Source organism: Armigeres subalbatus, chromosome 2 (genome assembly GCF_024139115.2).
Source record: "Armigeres subalbatus isolate Guangzhou_Male chromosome 2, GZ_Asu_2, whole genome shotgun sequence".
NCBI lineage: Eukaryota > Metazoa > Arthropoda > Insecta > Diptera > Culicidae > Armigeres > Armigeres subalbatus.
The window spans coordinates 450,820,321-450,840,046 of record NC_085140.1 but is presented as its reverse complement, the minus strand read 5'-3'; the positions used below and the strand labels follow the sequence as shown (position 1 = coordinate 450,840,046).

General features: G+C 39.4%; 1 protein-coding gene across 1 annotated transcript; it reads right to left on the bottom strand.

The window, feature by feature from the left end:
* Window positions 1-13,828: 13,828 nt before the first annotated feature.
* LOC134218199 (uncharacterized) lies at window positions 13,829-15,171 on the bottom strand. Its single transcript, XM_062697107.1, has 4 exons — window positions 14,737-15,171; window positions 14,424-14,670; window positions 14,231-14,361; window positions 13,829-14,165 (listed from the first exon to the last, which is right to left on the bottom strand). The coding sequence occupies exons 1-4, from the start codon at window positions 14,804-14,806 to the stop codon at window positions 13,870-13,872; spliced, it is 744 nt and encodes a 247-aa protein (XP_062553091.1). The 5' UTR covers window positions 14,807-15,171; the 3' UTR covers window positions 13,829-13,869.
* Between the last annotated feature and the right edge of the window lie 4,555 nt (window positions 15,172-19,726).

Genomic DNA, 19,726 nt, shown 5'->3' with positions numbered 1-19,726 from the left:
AACACTCTCACACTTACTCACATGTAGATGCAATACTAATTAAACATCCCTTTTACAGTATATCAATTTTACCTTCGTTTACTAAATATAAAAACCTTAGATTGAATATATTTAACTGCTGTTTCGCAATAAGTATTTCTTCTATGATTGATTTGCTTGTGTCCATTTGAGACGGTTCTTGTACTTCACTTGCATCCTCATAGACAGTCGCTGCGTGCTACATTTGCGCTTTCCTCATTCTTAGACGAGTGTGGTTATGGTTTTTTGCCACGCTTCTGCTTCCCATGTGTTTTTTTTTACTTTTTTTTAGACTGATAGTACGGCTCAAGCCGTCGCAGTATTACGGATTTAATGAAATCAGCCCGGTTACACAAACGCAAGGGGGTAGTTATTTACGCCGGCATTTTTCTAGCTGCATTGTTCTTGCTAGATGTTTGTTTAGGCCGGTAAGAACGAAGCTCAAGTGATCGATTTTCTTTCACAGCTTATCTTTGTGCCGGTTTACATGGAAGAGTAGTTTTGAGGTTATTGTTGTACAAATTAAAACTTTGATAATTGCGCACTTTGTCATCGATAGTGTTACGCGAAAACAGGGTTGATTTTACGGAGTGGTGAGATGGTGTGATTGAACGAGTATAATTTAAACATCAGAATTCAATCGCAGCAAGCGTAGGATATTTGAAAATGAAGCGTTGTAATTAAATATGAACAATTTAGTATCGCAGCAGGCTTGGGAAATTAGCTACAGTTTGTTGGATGATTTGAAGTGGAATAAACGTGTTTTCAAACAAGTGCAAAAAAGGAAATCTATATCTATATAAATATATAAAAATGAATTTTTGTCTGTCTGACCCTTATGGACTCGGAAACTACTGAACCGATCGGCGTGAAAAATTGTATGCATAGGTTTTTGGGGACGGTGAAGGTTCTTAAGATGGTTCGAGACCCTTCTTCTTCTTCTTCTTCTTCTTATTGGCATTACATCCCCACACTGGGACAGAGCCGCCTCGCAGCTTAGTGTTCATTAAGCACTTCCACAGTTATTAACTGCGAGGTTTCTAAGCCAGGTTACCATTTTTGCACTCGTATATCATGAGGCTAACAGGATGATACTTTTATGCCCAGGGAAGTCGAGACAATTTCGAATCCGAAAATTGCCTTGACCGGCACCGGGAATCGAATTCAGCAACCCTTAGCATGGTCTTGCTTTGTAGCCGCACATCTTACCGCACGGCTAAGGAGGGTCCCCAGGTTCGAGGCCCCTCCCACCTTTGTAAAGAGGGCTCCCATATAAATGAAAAACCAATTTCTCCTTAATTCGAGAATCAATCAAGCAAATGGAACCAAAATGTGACATATGGAGGTTTTGGAAGGAGAGATATGTTTCTGTGGTGGTTGGAAGCCCCTCCCCCTTCAAGAATGGGGGGGCTCCCATACAAATGAAACAGAAATTCCTGCATAACTCGAGAACCATGAACATATGCAATGAAGGCGCTCTATTCTTATTATTATTATTTATTCAGACTAAGGCCGAAGTGGCCTGTGCGGTATATAAGAGTCTTCTCCATTCGGCTCGGTCCATGGCTACACGTCGCCAACGACGCAGTCTACGGAGGGTCGGCTGCGCACCTCGCCTTCTTGTGCCCGTCAGATCGTTGTCGAGAACCATTTTCACCGGGTTACTGTCCGACATTCTGGCTACGTGCCTGGCCCACCGCAGACGTCCGATTTTCGCGGTGTGAACGATGGATGGTTCTCCCAACAGCTGATGCAACTCGTGGTTCATTCTATGTATCACAAAACACAGGTCCAAGCTCCAGGAGGTTCTCGAAAAACTTTAAGTACTTGAAAATGATGATGAACGTCTTACTGAGCGTCATCAAGGATCTGCACCACTTATGTCTTCTGGGTTTCTTGGCGTACCAAGAACATCTTAAGGCCTCACCATTCAAACAATTGGACGACCATGATAACGAAAACAATTTGGACGACCCTTATACCGAAACTGGTAAAAGTTACATCTTAAGACTAAAAGTACGTTAAATATTAAACTTTGCTTACCTAAAAGATGGCAAACTTTTTTTACGCTCCAAATTCCAAATAACGCTCCCTCTTTTTACGCTCAAAATTCCAAATAATGCTCCCTACACAGACAAACAGACGTAACACTTCTCATTTCAATATCGTTCACGTGTTCAACGGTTGATTTGAAATACATCTGTGCTACGCGATTGTGCCAAGAGAGGCGCTAGTGTTCAATCGCTTTGACATTTGATTAGTGTATATGCTGCTGAATTCTGTGTTGATGACGATGATGATTGATATAGATGTATGCGTTGGGAGCAAACGTCAAATGGGAAATAATCATGGCCGACTGTGTTTCTCGCGATTCTGATAACAGATGGCAGTAGTGTTTTCTAAAAAGCGAATGACAGCGGTCAGCGGTCATACTTTCCTTTTGCCATGTCGGACTCTAAACTCATTTGTTATTATCAGAATACTTATTACAAAATCCATATAGGATAAAACCCATCTCATCTACCTATCAGTGATATGTTGGACATTTCATATGTTTTCTTATGTTTTTCAACAACCACCGCAAGGTGGATTAATTTGAGTTTTTTATTTTCATTAGGTATTAAGGTACCCCGGGGCAAGTGAAAATACGGGGTAAGTGGGTACTATGGCTGCAGATGATTCGATGAACGTTTTTAATGGTAACAATGTTCTAGGAAAATGAAGCAGAACTATAAACGAATTCACCCGACACAAAAATATTTGGAATCAAAACCATCTGAGGCACCATACTAATTAAACTACAGGGAAAATCTATTACTTTTATTTTAATTCAATGGATTTCCAACTAAATAGTCGTTTCTTAATTCATCATTGATGTGGAAAGTGAATATTTTGAGCAATTAAATAATTGTGTGACATCGAAAACGATTTAAAAAAAATATAAAAGCCAAAATCTCCCATTTTCATTTTCCCTTGAGTTTTATAATACATGGGGCAAGTGGGACATATTTGAATAACATTTTCGATGAAGCTATTTCAATTGTTTTTAGATGGTTGTCAAGTGAAAAATAACTTCGTCATCCATATATCATACGGATCTGAATCAAATGCAGTTTGATTTCGTTACTAAAAAGTATTGTACAGTGATCGTTCGCTAATTGGGGCACGACCTCACCCCAACTAACGAATGCCGTTCGCTAATTGGGGTGTTTTGACAAGCGTCAATGTTGTTTACTTTTTGCATTGAACAAAGGAAAATTTTACGCGCCAGAAAATATCGATTCCGCCTAACACGGAAACAAAACGTCAACGCGTTTTTGACATTACATTCTGACGTTTAGCTGCTTTTTAATTGGGTTTCGCCCCAATTAGCGAACCCCCAACTAAAAAGCGCCCCAACTAGAAAAAACCCAATTAGCGAACGTTCACTGTACAGTTATTTACCAAATGTGTATTTTCCATTCTGAAAATTTACTTCGGCGTGAAGAAGTGCAATTGCTGTAACTATGCGATATTTGTCCGTGTACATTTTCTATTTATTCTACAATAGGTCAATAGGATTTGCCTTGTGTTTTATTATTTTCAAACTTCGCATCAGATTTTCAGATAAATAAAGTGCTTAACATATAAATTGGCTATTTTTTTTCAGTTACAATTTATGTTGATTTATGTAATAACACGCCATTTTGGTTATTTTCACTGTTTCAGTACAAATTTCAACTAATAAAATGGTAAATGTGTCATTTGGCAGCGGCAAAATGAATGTACTGTTATAATAACATGTATACCCAAGTAACACGGTTTGTTGTATGAGTGTAAAAAATACATCTTTCGAACATATAGTATGTTACGTTTTGGTATGAAAAACTGCTTTAATTACTTTCACACGACCCAAACAGCGCAAAAATTATCGATATTTTCAACATCTTTCAGTTGCAACCTTGTTTTTGATTGCACATTCACAAGACTAAACTTAAGTACTAAGGATGTTTTCAGTAACCGACTTTCAACGTGGTTCTGTCAAATTGAATACCAAAACAAAAATGCTGACCAACACGTTCAAAGAAATAAATTTTATACAAAAAATGAATGAAAACAAGCATGCATGAAATAATGAACACCATTTCAATAATATTAATAAACATACAAACTGAATAAATAAATCAAATTTGTTTCAAAGTGTCGATCGAAACATTATATGCGGCTCATGTTTCATTGGCTAACTTTTCATTTTACTTCTCCTAAATTCATGCGCCATTGATTGAAGAAAAATATAACTATGCCAAAGCATGATTTTGAAATTGATATGTTAACAAATTCTCGAATCTGCAAAAGAAAAACATTATGGCGAGTTGTCGATAAACAACAGGGTCGATGAAGAACGTTCATAACATTGATCTTAAAAGATGTTGAAACTACTTTAAACTTCTATCATTGTGGTATATATTCTGACGAAACAAATGTCAAAAAATGAACATGTTATGACATTGTTCGTAAAATCTTCCTGTAGACATGTTTTATGTTGTGAGAATGTAAAACGAAACATCTCAAAAAACCAAACAAATGTCAAAAACCGACATGTTATCAGCAAGTTGTGAGAATATATTTTGAAACTTCTACTCTGATCAAATTGCTGTATGTTTTGCAAAAACCTTATCATAGCTTTCCTTGAACATAACATGTTTTGTATTTCATTCTCCCGACCTTTATTCAACATCATTATTAGATCTTCGTTAATAATGATGTTTTTGGTGTTACTTGGGATATTGTGCTGACCAGTTGTAATTATATTTCGAATAGACCTGTGCGCCGCCGCCGCCGGTGGTTTTACTCACGCCGCCGCCGCCGACTATTTTGGGTCGGCGCGCCGCCGATCATAATTTTGCCACGCCGATGACTAATTGCAATAAAAAAAATTTGTGCCGAGTCGCGTAAAGTACGGGACATCGAAGATGGCCTTACAGTTGAGGACGAAATACGTATCTGTAATGCGATACAACTTGGTGGAATTAATTGGAATAGTACTAAATTCGTTTTATGATAGTTCATAAATATTGTTAAGATGGATCTCGTCAGAATTCAATTTCAAATCTACCTCAAGTGATCGTATCTCAAAGTCAGTGTGGTGACATACAGGGGATGGACAAAATAATTAGGATAGGCAAATTTTTGGTAAAATTAGATGTGTTGTAACTATCTCAGTTATCATCCGATTTTGACAATTCAGGCATGCCTGAACTAGAAAATTGATGCAGTTTGACGGTATGTCCATGGAACCGACTATGGCCACCGGGTTCCGGATATATTCCGGGTTTTTCGGAGGTAGGTTCAAAACCGTAAATTTGAGGTGGATATTAGGAGAAGTTGTGGGTAAAAATTGAATAATATTAGTAACCACAAATGAAGTAGGGCTCTTGCTGATTGGAACCATATATTGAGATTTGGAATCGGACCAGAATCAAGTGAGATATGGCCATTTTTTTATAATCGGTTCCGACCGATACTTATCAAAGGGTTCAGGCCACAACTTCATTTGAATCTCGTTTTTTGATAGACCGTCCACTATGATTTTATTCTAGCAGGCCTCTAATGTGTCAAGAATGAAAAACCAATTGAATAAACGGAACCTGGAGTTGCTGGGATGTCCCTGGGGAACCTGTGGAAGGGGACATTTTAGTTTTACCACCAAAACCAGTCATTCGACGGCTCTTTTTTCATAGTTTTCGATCAGGAAGCAAAGTATGAATATAAAATGGTCCATTGTCGGCTCTGACCGCTTCCAGGACCTACGGATTGGCCCTGGGGAACCTGTGGAAGGGGACATTTTAGTATAACCACCAAAACCAATCATTGGTCGGCTCTTTTTTCATGGATAATGTGAAGTATGAACAAGAAATGGACCATTGACGGCTCTGACCGTTTTCTGGACCTACGGATAGCTCACGGGGAACCTGTCTACTTCATACTTCGCTTCCTGATCCATGAAAATAGAGCCATTGTATGACTTGTTTTGCTGCTAAAACTAAAATGTCCCCTTCCACAGGTTTCCTGGGCCAATCTGTAGGTCCAGAAAGCGGTCAGAGCCCTCAATGGTCCCTTTTATATTCATTTCTCGATTCCTAATCGAAACCACTAGAAAAGAGACGTCGAATGACTGGTTATGATGCTTAAAATGAAATGTCCCCTTACACAGATTCTCCAGGAGCAGACCGTAGGTCTTGGAAGCGGTCAGAGCCGTCAATGGACCATTTTATATTCATACTTCGCTTCCTGATCGAAAATCGAATGACTGGTTTTAGTGCTAAAACTAAAAAGTCCTCATTCAGAAGTTCCTCGGGGGCAATCAGTAAGTCCTGGAAGCGGTCAGAGCCGTCAATGGTCATTTTTAAGTCATATTTTGCTTCCTGGTCGAAATCCATGAAAAAAGAGCCTTCGAATGACTGGGTTTGATGCTAAAACTAAAATGTCCCCTTGCACAGCTTCCCCAGAGCCAATCCGTAGGTCCTGGAAGCGGTCAGAGCCTTCAATGGACCATTTTATATTCATATTTCGCTTCCTGATCGAAAACCATGAAAAAAGTGCCGTCGAATGACTGGTTTTGGTGCTAAAAATAAAATGTCCTCTTCCACAGGTTCCTCGGGTCCTGGAAGCAATCAGAGCCGTCAATGGACCATTTTATATTTATACTTCGCTTCCTGATCGAAAACCATGGCAAAAGAGCCGTCGAATGACTGGTTTTGGTGGTAAAACTAAAATGTCCCCTTCCACAGGTTCCCCGGGGCCAATCCGTAGGTCTTGAAAGCGGTCAGAGCCGTCAATGGACGATTTTATATTCATACTTCGCTTCCCGATCGAAACCCATGAAAAAGAGCCTTTGAATGACTGGTTTTTTTGGTAAAACTAAAATGTCTAACTAAAATGGTAAAACTAAAAAATCTTGTACGAATTGCTTTTAGAAATTCCTCATAAAATGCATACGAAAAAATTGTTTCATGAATTCCTAAGAAAATTTTGTTGGGAATTCCTTCGGAAACCCTTTAAGGAATTCCTTCGAAAGTTTATTTAGCAATTCCTCCGGAAATTTTTTAAGGAATTCCTTAAGACATTCCATTGAGAGTGTCTTCGAAAATTGTTTAGCTACTCTTTAATTTTTTTTGAGCAATGCCTTCGGAAATTATTCCTTACACACTTAGAATAAATCGCCGAATTCGGTAAAAATTTACCGAAATCTCAACAGCAGAACTGTTCCTTGAATAATTTTACTGATTTTCGATGATTTTGACAGTTGATTGAATCGTCGTTGAATCGAAATAATTGAATCGTTTGTTTGAGAAACTGCATATGTAACATTTTTGGCCAAAATGAGATTTTTATTTATTCTGAATCCAAAACTACGTATTTTGGCAAAAAAATACGAAAAAACAATTTTTGTTCAGGAATGTATGAAATTTGAAGAGCAATTGTGGAGTATTGTATATAGTTTTTGCAATGGAGGTGCCCCAGGGTGTTGAGTTTTGCCAAAAACTATTGATCTGCATCGAAGAAATCGAAATATTCGGTGCAAATTTGTTCAAAAAAATCTTTTTTTCCCGAAATTATGTTAAATGGATTTATGCAGTTTTTAAAACAAATGAATCAATTACCGAACAGATCTGCTGTTGAGATTTCGGTAAAATTTACGGAACACTGTAAAAAAAAAAATGAGTTGAGTGTGTATGACATTTCTTTTCTTATTCCATTAATTCCTTAAATAAATTCTTCCAGATATTGCATAAGGGATATCTTTGAAATTTTCTCAAGGGATTTCTTCATACCTTATTCCAGCAATTCCTTAAAAACAATCTCTGGAAATTCTTCCAGAAATTCCTGCAGGAATCATTCGAAAATGCCTTCATAAGTTCTTTCCGAAATTCTTTCAGTAATACTTTTGGAATGTTTTAGTGTTTGTTTATTGTTTTGTTTTATTCTTCAAAAATTAAATTAATAACTCCATCGGAATGGGGAACCTCCTTAGCCGTGCGGTAAGATGCGTGGCTACAAAGCAAGACCATGTTGAGGGTGGCTGGGTTTCGATTTCCGGTCTGGTCTAGGAAATCGCAGTTTATAACCGTGGAAGTACTCAAAAACACTAAGCTGCGTGGCGGCAATGTCCCAGAAGAAGGAGAACTCCATCGGAAACTATTCTATTATCCAATTATTTTCAATTGATTTCCTGGAAGAAAATCCAGAATCTCTTAACTTTTAAAGAAATCCCTGGGGAAATATCCGAAAAAATTCTTGACGATTTTTTTTTCGATTATTTAAGGATAAAAAATCTTGAGGAGTTCCATTTAATATACAGGGTTTGTGCAGAAATGTCCGAATGAATTTTCGAAGGCATTTTTGAAAGAGATCCTTCAGGAATTAGTTCGGATCAATTAGAAGAATTAGTTCGGATTTTCCTTGGGAAAATCATTAGGGTATTCTTCCGAAAATACATTCAAAAATTCTTCTAAGAACTCTTTTGGATATTTTTGAAAAGTTCTTGAACGAAATTCCCTAAAGAAATCCTGAACAAGTTCCTTAAAGAATATCCGAAAAAACTTCTGAAGAATTTTTTAAAGTAACTCCTGAAGGAACTTCTGACGGTCTTAGATTTCGTTCAGAAATTCGAAAATACTTTCTGAAAATCCTTTTGAAATAACTACGGAAAATGTTTTAGGAGTTTGTCAAAACTTTGTCAAAACAAATTCAAAATGTTTTCTGAAAACTCCTTGAGAAATTCATTTACGGATTACTTTAGAAATTTCTATAAGTTTTGGAAATTTGCTTAGGAATTTCTTTGAAAATTAATTTACGAATTTCTTAGGGAGATTCTTTTAGGAGTTCCCTCTAGATTTTTTTTTCGGAAATTCCTCTAGGGGTTCCTTTGCAGGTTCCTTGTCAACTTTCCTGAAATTTCCATAGGAATTATCTCAAAACTATCTTAAGCGATTTCTAGATAATTTCTACGGGTAATCCTTCAAAAATTCCTCCAATAAATTCTTTGATAACTTTAGGCTTCAACAAAACTAGATCAGTGCACATCGTTCATTCTTCCAGTCGCCCTGTACGGTCATGAAGCATAGACGTTAAAAGATGCAGACCATCGAATTCTCGGAGTGTTTTAGTGGAAAATACTACGCACAACACTTGGTGATGTGGTAGAAAATGGTGAATGGCGTAGACGCATAAATCAAGAGATGTACCAAGTGTACAAACATGCCGACATCGGCAGGATTATAAAATACAGCAGATAACAGTGGGCTGGACATATTCTTCGTATGCTGCAAGAGAGACCTGCAAAAGTCATGTCTAGCAGAAAAACTGGAAGAGGACGTGGGCTCTGGGGTACACCCCGCACTCTCTAGCTGTGTGCAATCGAGGAAGGTGCGCGTGTGGCCGGCGTGCAGGGAAACTGGCGACTAGCGGTCCAAGAACGAGTGACCTGGAACAAAACATTACAGTCGGTTTTGCTCTGGACAACACGGAGTGTACTACCAACATAGGAATAGGTAAAGGTTACTTTAGGGAGAAATTATTGAACATTTCCCTAAGGAATTCCTTCACAACATTCTCCATTTCTTTTGATTTTTTCGGGATCTCTTCAAAAATGTATTCAAAACTCCTCTGGAAATTACTTCGGAAATTTATTTGAAAATTCCTTCCAAAATTTATTTTGGGATGCATTCGGAAATTCTGTTGGGAATTCCTTTGAAAATGTCTGGGTGATTTTCTCGAAATTTTCTTAAAAGGTTCCCACTATTTTTTTTAGGAATTCCTTCAGTTCCTTAAGTTCTTCTGTAAATTTCTTCAAAAACTTTGCTGAAAATGCTTTCATAAACTCTTTCCGACATTACTTTAAAAATTCCCTCGGATAGTTCTATAGAAAATTCACTTAAGAATTTCATCGGAAACTAGATCATTCTTCGATAAATTTTCGAATGAATTTCTGCAGGAATATTGTAAGGTTTTACTAAGGGAAGATCCATATAGCACGTCACGCTTTTTGTATTAATTCTCAAAAAAGTTTGTAAGGATCGTCACGCGTCACGCGGAATTCCTTCAAGAGAAATTTTTTTTTCATATTTAACCAAATTTCAGGAAAAATATCTAAAAAAAATATGCAGCCAATTAAACATTGCCCAATTCTGTATGTAACTCAAAGAATAGTAGTTCAAATTTTTCAGAAATTTAGATATATTGAGAAGTAAAACGACTGAAGTGTATCAAAATCCTGAATTGGAAATAACTTTTGAAAAAAGTTGACAAATTAGTTCTACTACTTCAATGGTTCTACATTCCAACTGGAACTTGGCCTGCTTTTTAACTTAGTATTGTATTGGCATTTCCTTAATTATTAATTGAATGAAAGCTTTTCTGTGCCAGCCATTGCATCAGTATATATCTCTTGTGGCAAATACAATGGTTTCACTATACCCAGGAAGTCGCGAATGTTTCCAACTCTTAAACATCCTAGACCGAACCAAGAATCAAACTCGCCATCTCCGGATTGGCAACCCTACTTCTTTGTTCGCAAGGCTACTGGAGACAAATTAGTTCTATGGCACCGAAATCTAATTCTCAACATTGCTAAGGGGTCACGACAAGTGAAGCAGGATTTATTGTTAAAATTTGATTCATCAAAATCAGAGAACAACAAAATAGTTTTAATTTATAATAATAACATTTTGAAATCAGGTATTGATTAGTGTCGCCGGCAATTAACTATTTTTATTGTGCTGTTTGATTAACGACAAACGTTGAATGTTGCAATTTAAATCCACTGAAGTCGATTTTTACACTAGCGATTCCTACCCCGTGAATCAAAACCGCTTGAATCCAAAAATCCGCGTAAAAATTGATTTTTTCAACCATCGATTTTTTCATCCACGCCGGTTCACGCCGCCGCCGATAAAAGTCAACGGCGCGCCGCCGTGACGCCGCCGCCGCCGGGGCAAAAGTGACCACCACGCCGCCGCCACCGATGATGTGACCGGCGCACAGGTCTAATTTCGAATTTCAATTTAAATGCATTCTATAACAAAAATAACCGCAAAATGCGCAAAGTTAGGTGCGTGCACGGTAACTGAGTTTCACATTTTTCTTCAATATTGACTACCAATTAATTCACTTCGCGTCCAAAAACTGTCGAAAACTGCTTTACAAAAATCGAAGTGAGAGACAAATTTGACGACCGTATTGTGAATGTAATAAAATGCGGAAGACTCAAATTCACTAGCGCAATAAGTGAAATGGTGAGTACAAAATCTACGCGATGCAACTTCATTCAATCCGAACAATACAACGTATACGCCAGCCAACACGCAAACAAACACTCAAAATAATTGTCACTTAATTTCCACTATAAAAATCAGGTAGGCTTTAAAAATCTACATTTATGACGACCTTACTTGTGTCAAATAAAACTTACTCACATGACATATGCATACCAAAAAGAAATGTAGTGAAATTTAAATGAAAACGTAGAAAACGATATCTATGTTCTTTTCTAGTAAATACTACTTGTCACGAATGTATGTAAAATATATGAATGGGGTGTGTGTGACAGAAGTGTATGTTTTGCATAAATCGCTAATGAACAGTTGGTGCAGAAACATCATGAGAGCAATTTACAAAAATAAGTCTTGAGTATCAAATAATGATTTCATAACTCTGTTTTTGGTCCCGTCCGTCTCTAGTGGACGGGGATTATTATCACTCACACGGGTATTGCGCAAACTATTATTCCAATTCACTTAAAATCTATGTGTTTGTTGAAATTTCAATTCACTTAAATTTAATTACATTTTTTAGTGAATTGAGAGCAGTGAGTACCATCACTAATAAATCATTTAACTTCTACAAACGAAACTAGATGGAAAATATCCGCATATGTTTTCATGTAACTCTTAAGTGAAAATTATTTTGAGTGAAGGTGTGCATACACAAGAAAATAATCATCTCTACACCGTTGCCAGATTTGTTTATTGGAGAAAAATCATTGCTGTTTGTTGGATTGAACAAATATACCAGAAGTAAATAATTAAACATGTTAAGTAAGCTTCTGTTAAATTCCAAGTGGTGAATAACAAAGTTTGAACCGATAAAAACCCATATATTTGATACACCGTGAACATGTGTTATGATATAGAATAAACATTTCGTCAAGTCTGGCAACATTATGCATCAGCTGGCATATTTTTAACACCCCATTTCCACCCACCCCAGTTGTAAACAAAATTTATCTATTGCTGCTGCACTTTTCCGTACCAATTGCCTCACTATTACAAACAAGCGATACAGTCATTAATTCTCAAAATATTGTGGTGGAGTCTTGAGCCTTAATTGCATTCGAACGTATGTAATGTAATCGGAAATAGTAAGCATCCATTTATTGATTATACACTACTTTCGTAGGAGAGTCTGCCCTTTTCTTATGCTTCATATAGCTTGTATACAAATAAAAACATATTTGTATGAGAAAATATTGTGATTCGAGTATGAAGCGTTGACTCTTCCTTGATCGATTGGTCCAAGAAAATAGAAAATCCATCGAGATACGGCTGAGATATTAACAATCGAAGTGTAGTTTGAAAACCACACTGGTGGTGAACGTTTGATTAATTGCAAATCTGATGATGGCTGAAAAGCAGTAGGCCGAAACGTTATGCAAAATTATGCAAAGTGTGTGTTTAGTTTTCACCGAAAAATATCAACAAATTAACGATATATATTAACAATCGAAGTCTATCATATTTTCGTAACGTTTTTCGATTTTTTGCAATCGTAAAGTGTACCCCAATATAGAAAAGACAGACGTAATTCTACGTCAAAACTTGAAAAAATCTCTTATGTAATTAGTGTACGGTCTCTTTCTGCATCACGTTTAAGTAGTTAATAAAATATGAGCCAGCCTACGGCTACAAGTCTTTATACTAAAAACACAAAAAATTAGTTATTTTAATGAGACCACCGTCCACGCCTTATCTCTCCTTGTCGCTTCTTTTATTTTAAATATATTAAATTTCTATATGATTTATCAGGCTGTTCACTTCTAGCGTAATTTATCTAACAGACTATGTACCTTAAAAAACTTGCAGAAATCCTTATAAGCACCCCGTTTTCCATCCATAGATTCACCACGCTGTGCACAATGGCTAGCGCCATCCATCTACACTGCGTTCAAAAATATCGAAAACCTGTCGCTCAATTACAGACAGACTCGATCATTGTCCAAATTCGTCGCACCCAAACAATCTAATTATGATCCCATTGATCACGGCTACGACTCTGTGCTGTCTTCACGTTCACGAGCCCCGCGTCGGCGAGTCAGTTCAACAACCGACCGACCCAAATTATGACGTGGTGCGCCAAAAAAGTGCACCCGTGCGAGACATCCCCGGACAGTCACATCGCATCGTCCAGTTTAGGGTTGTTGGACTGATGCAGTTTTTTGTGTCTCGAAAACTTTTGCCATAAATCTACTCATACACGTACCGCCATCCGTCCACGAAGGAGATGCACTTTTGTTTTTTTCCAACATGGGCAGCGTTGATAAATGCCCGTTTCGTTTTGTTCTCTTTATTGCCCATGCGCCTGAAGGCTTTTGAACTGCATCAATGCCATTTTGATTGAAACCAATCAACATCAGCGACAGCAACCGCGAAAGAAAGAGGTGGACTCGAGACAAACGATCGTTGCATTCGCCTCCCGTTACTTGAATGGGTCAGGGGAAGGGTTGGGAGCTGTGATACATTGTTTTTATTGGCAATTGATCATCGTTGGGATGTTATTTTCTCAGTGTTTTATTAAGGCCGACTTTGTGCGAGATCATACAGGAAGGAGCTTTTGATAAGGCGCCAACGCTAACGCTTCGTTGGCGATGTGCTGCAGCCGGGCGCCAAGCTGCACTCGCAGGTCCTTCTCGATGAGTTTGACAAATTCGGGCCGCGACACACTGTCAAAGTGCCGGTTCGTCCGCGGGATGTGGGTGCTGTGGTCCAGATCGTTAATCATGTAGTGACCCATCGCCAGTTCGATGTCCGTCACGTTGAGCCGTACGTGATCCTGACTGGATTTTGACTTGTAAAGTTCCCCTCGAGCTCGAAACTTGGCCATTGAACTCCCTGTTGGTAGAAATTATAGGTTAGACATTGGATTATTTGATAGTATGTGGAAATGCAGAACGTACTGATGGAAATGGTGAGGATTGTGTTTTCCGTGGCTTCTTGGTTCTCGATGGATTCAGTCGTGTACATTCCAAGCAATTCTAATGCGGGCATCAGCAAAGTAAGGCTCAGTTCTTTCTTTTTGAGATCAACGCTGTGGAAACGGATAACGTTATGAAATGGTGTCAAGCAATAGCGGGTATTGAGCATATTTACCTCGTATCGTGAACAAAACTATTTTTCAGTCCCACAAGATACCGATTGACGAATATTGCTTTGAATTCTTTACTTTGATGGGAGATCGTCATGTTTGGTAGGTGTAAAGGATCGAACGGCGTTATCGACACCTTCGGAGACAGTTTCCCGCTAGCCATGAAGTTGACGAAGTGTTGAATCGAGTTCTCGACGCAGTCGCTCAAGTCAGCCGAACTCCTCGAGCACCCTTCCGATTCAAGGCGTCGTCCTGCAACAAAAATGGATACAAAGTTCAAGCTAAACCAGTTTTTCATCAAGAAACTCAAAAACTTACGAGTTGGTGCAGTCAATGTAACGTGGATGCTACCCAACAGCAGCAACAAGCACATGCCGGATGAGACCATTTTGTTACTTGACGGTAGATCACAGATTCAGCGCTCTGACGGGGACTAGAACTCCGCACGACACCAACGATCGCACTCGACTGCGACTCAGACAATCAATCGCGTCGGTCCAGATTGTACTGCTCTAATATGTAGCAAAAATTATCGTTTGCCAAAAATCGACCTATCTTCGACGAGTATCTCCACTCCGCATATAGGTCTTGCCCGGGAAAAGTCACACTTGGGTTTGAACATATGCGATCCGAATGAGCATTGATCAATTGGAATTCGCGTTGATTCAATTAAACGGTGGCGCTTCGGCGGGTCGATCGCCGTCTCTTTCCATCTCCCGGCAAGCGGTCATCCCGAATTGCAACGACGAAGCGCGATGCAGCAGAAATAGTCCATGCCTCAATTGCACTCCCCATTCCGCACATTTCACTCTGTTGATTGACCGATCTTTGCTGCGTTGAACCCGATTTATTCGACGGAGAATTGCACATTTTCACGAGCGTCCTATTTGCATGACAACCTCTGCCTGTTGCCTGAGTCCGTGACCAATTGGATCCCCAGAGACGTCGCCCAACTGCTACGACCGAGTGCTCAACCGTTCTGAGCAGTTCGCAGGCGACCTCATCGTCTACTAATTGATGCGAGCAGCTCTTGATTGCTATTTTCGGCTAGAATAACCGAACCATTGAATTCATTGAAGAAGTCGAAAATTGACTGAATGGATCCACTGATGAATACGTATTTGGCTGACAATGGCAATGATGTTCAGACAGACCTAACTAAACAACCGCCTGGTGGAGTCGTGTGCGTTGCCAATGAAGCACATTGAATCGGAATAAATTGTACAACATCGACAGCTATGCTGCGACAGATTCATTCATGGCTGAGTTTGGTTCCCACTGAGCATATGTAGTTATAGAATTGGACGGGAGGCTGGTCGGTCGGTCAACCAGAGACCACCAGCAGCGAAAAGCGCGTCAATAAAGCGAGGGGGCAGAAATAGCGCTTCGCGTGTTGCGTGCGCAAAGATTAAGACGAATCGCATTGGGTAAGGTCAGGGGCGAGTGGCAGAAGCCGTTGCGTGCAAGTTGGCAAGCGGATTGTAACAAGGAGAAACGACATTAATGGCTGTGATTGAATCTTTACAACATTGGGTGCAATGTTGCATAGAAGTCGTCGGTGTTGAACCAAACTGCAAGAAACATTTTAAGCAACATGAACATCAACTGCATCATAGTAGTACACGCAAACAAATGTTGCGGTCGAAACTACCATTCCGAGGGTTATTTTAAGAATATGCACCGACGATTTCCAGCAGATAACAAACCTGTTTGATTTTACCACGCGCCCAGTAAAAAATCAACTGTGGCCCTTGCGGAATGTTGTCACTTGAACTGAAACAGTGGTAAATTTCTCTGAAACCGTGGTTAATTGTACTGGAATTTTATGGTTGTTTTAGAAACAGAGCGTAGTTTACAAAATAGTAGTTTTTACAACGGATTTTTTTTTCAGTGTACACAGAAAAAAATTCCATGGTAACGGTTACTATTTTGTAGACTACGCCATGTTTTTAAAACAACCACAAATTTTCAGTTAAATTAACCACGCATTCGGACAAATTCACCACTGATTCAGTTCATGCAACAACATTCTACCAGGACCACAGTTGATTTTTACTGTGCGCATGGTAAAATCAAACGGATTTGTTGTCTGCTGAAAATCGTCGGTGCGTATTCTTAAATTAACCCTCGGAATGGTAGCTTCGACCGCAACATTTTTTTGCGTGTAGGTACCTATATATAGGGTAGAATACGGCATTGGCAGGGTGCGACGGTTGTTGGCACCCTCAACAATATTTGGGTTTTCCAGCAAACATACACTATTTATGAACATAATTTTGATTCAATCACACAATTTCAAGTCTAAGCTTTCATTTGAATAAATTGTTTGTGTAAAAGTAGCAAGATTTGATGTGTTAATCATCGAAACAAATTTGCACCTACGAAATCCTTGCCATTATTGCATTGCCAAAGAAAGCAGCGCACGAAAAGCAAACTGTTACTTTTTTGGATCGCCTGTTTCTCCTCTTTATTGCGTATGACACGACAATTTAAGTACGTAAACTACCTTTTACACTTTATCACCACTTGATTATCACCACAAAGAGCAATTTTATGCAATATTTGCTCTATGTTTCACTAAATAAAATCAGGACTGTTCATTTTCTTTGACAGCAGGACACTTCGGAATAGAGCGAGAGAATGCACAGCAAATAATTTTGAAAATTCAACGACGTGTAAAATTGCAGCCAATCCAAACAAACGAATAAACATTCGATATTCAATTGAATTTAATTGAATTTTACAAGCAAGCACAGTTTAAATTCATTTTGATTTGGAAGAACACTAATATCGATTGAATTTTGCGTTTATTTGCATGCTCCAAATCTGAGACGAGACCTGCAAAGACGCTGCTTCTTTTCTCTTGTTTTGACACTTGTTCTTCTTTTCATCACAGTTGACCATCGAGTTTCAACTGTTTACTTGACTGTTTCACCTAAGCCCCAGGTGGACCCTTCTGAGAACAATAGAAGTGTATCCAATTCACGAAATAGTTAATTCATTTTCATAAGGATTTTTATACCGGGAACAAAACACAGCTTTATTACTGATATTTAACAAGCTAAACGGAAGGTTTGGAATACTCGTTAAAGTAAAAAAGTCTTGGTAAAACAAAAATGATGTGGAATATTTTATTTGGGATACCAATACTTTCACTCAAAAAGCTGCTGGTTGCACCTGACAGATCGTGACAGCAGTTGACTGGCAGAAGCTGAAGTTACATTTTTTCCTCTTTGCAGGTCTCGTCTCAGCTCCAAATATGTGCATGAAAATTCATTTTAAATCACAACATATTTTTATCTGTGTGTGTTTGTGAGTATATCAAACGCACGCTAAAAAGATACCACGCACAATTCTATGTGCTTTGATTTTAGCAAAAATACGAACAAAATATCCGGCGATGGCATTTATTTGAAAAAAGGGTTAAAATACAAATGCTTCTATTCAGATTTTTACACAGGCCATGAATTATATCAAAAGTGATAGCAACACCGTAGTATTTTAACCCTTATGTGGCTGACAGGACCGTTTTCCTTTTGCAACTTCAATACTTTCCAAGCTCATCAAAAATTATAACCATTCCCATTTCTACATAGCGCATTTCAATCAAAAAAATAATTGCCTACTTTTAGGGTATTATCTTTTATTCAACTGTGAAACGTACAATGAACTAAATCTTCCTCCCAAGAATGACTAACAAGTGTGTTGCTACTGCCCCTTAACGATTGTCATCCCATTTCCAGAAGATTTGCATTTGGTTGTTTGCGGTATCGGATGACATTCATCTGAATGAAAATCATCCGATGGCTGAATGATTTGCTGAATGGTATGTGAATGATTCGTAAGACTACCCAGGTAACCATTAAGCACTTTAATAAGCCTTATTTATTTATTTATTTATCATCAGACTAAGGCCGGAGTGGCCTTAAAAGACTTCTCCATTCAGCTCGGTTCATGGCTGCACTTCGCCAACCACGCAGTCTGCGGAGGGTCCGCAAGTCGTCCTCCACCTGATCGATCCACCTTGCCCGCTGTGCACCTCGCCTTCTTGTTCCCGTCGGATCGTTGTCGAGAACCATTTCCACCGGATTACTGTCCGACATTCTGGCTACGTGCCCGGCCCACCGCAGTCTTCCGATTTTCGCGGTGTGAACGCCTCTTCCATTCGCCTCTTCCACGTACCGCCCGCCATCTGCAACCCACCATAGATGGTACGCAACACTTTCCTTTCGAAAACTCCCAGTGCGCGTTGGTCCTCCACGAGCATCGTCCAGGTCTCGTGTCCGTAGAGAACTACCGGTCTTATAAGCGTTTTGTAGATAGTCAGTTTGGTACTGCGGCGAACTCTATTCGATCGAAGCGTCTTGCGGAGTCCAAAGTACGTACGATTTCCAGCCACTATGCGTCTCCGAATTTCTCTGCTGGTATCGTTATCGGCGGTCACCAGTGAGCCCAAGTACACGAATTCTTCAACCACCTCGATTTCGTCACCACCGATAGAAACTCGTGGTGGGTGGCTCACATTGACCTCTCTTGAGCCTCTTCCTATCATGTACTTCGTCTTCGACGTGTTGATGACTAGTCCAATCCGTTTAGCTTCGCTTTTCAGTCTGATGTAAGCTTCCTCCATCCTCTCAAAGTTACGTGCCATGATATCAATTTCGTCGGCGAAACCAAATAACTGGACGTACTTCGTGAAAATCGTACCACTAGTGTCAATCCCTGCCCTTCGTATTACTCTCTCCAAAGCGATGTTGAATAGCAGACACGAAAGACCATCACCTTGCCGTAACCCTCTACGGGTTTCGAAGGGACTCGAGAATGCCCCTGAAACTTGAACTACGCACATCACCCGATCCATCGTCGCCTTGATCAACCGTATCAGTTTATCCGGAAATCCGTTTTCATGCATTAGCTGCCATAGCTGGTCCCGATCGATTGTATCATATGCGGCTTTGAAGTCGATAAATAGATGATGTGTGGGCACGTTGTATTCGCGGCATTTCTGCAATACCTGACGTATGGCGAACACCTGGTCTGTGGTAGAGCGTTCACCCATAAATCCCGCCTGGTACTGCCCACGAACTCTCTTGCAATTGGTGTTAGTCGACGGCATAAAATTTGGGAGAGTACCTTGTAGGCGGCGTTCAGCAATGTGATTGCGCGGTAGTTGCTACAATCCAGCTTATCGCCCTTTTTGTAGATGGGACACACGACACCTTCCATCCACTCCTGCGGCAGAACCTCATCCTCCCAAACCTTGGTAATCACCCAATGCAGCGCTCTAGACAGTGCTTCACCACCGTGT

Coding starts and splice junctions, on each gene's coding strand:
- LOC134218199 (XM_062697107.1), bottom strand. CDS start 14,806: ATGGTCTCATCCGGCATGTGCTTGTTGCTGCTGTTGGGTAGCATCCAC. Junction 14,671..14,736: donor TACATTGACTGCACCAACTC/GTAAGTTTTTGA, acceptor TTTTTGTTGCAG/GACGACGCCTTGAATCGGAA. Junction 14,362..14,423: donor AGTTTTGTTCACGATACGAG/GTAAATATGCTC, acceptor CCGTTTCCACAG/CGTTGATCTCAAAAAGAAAG.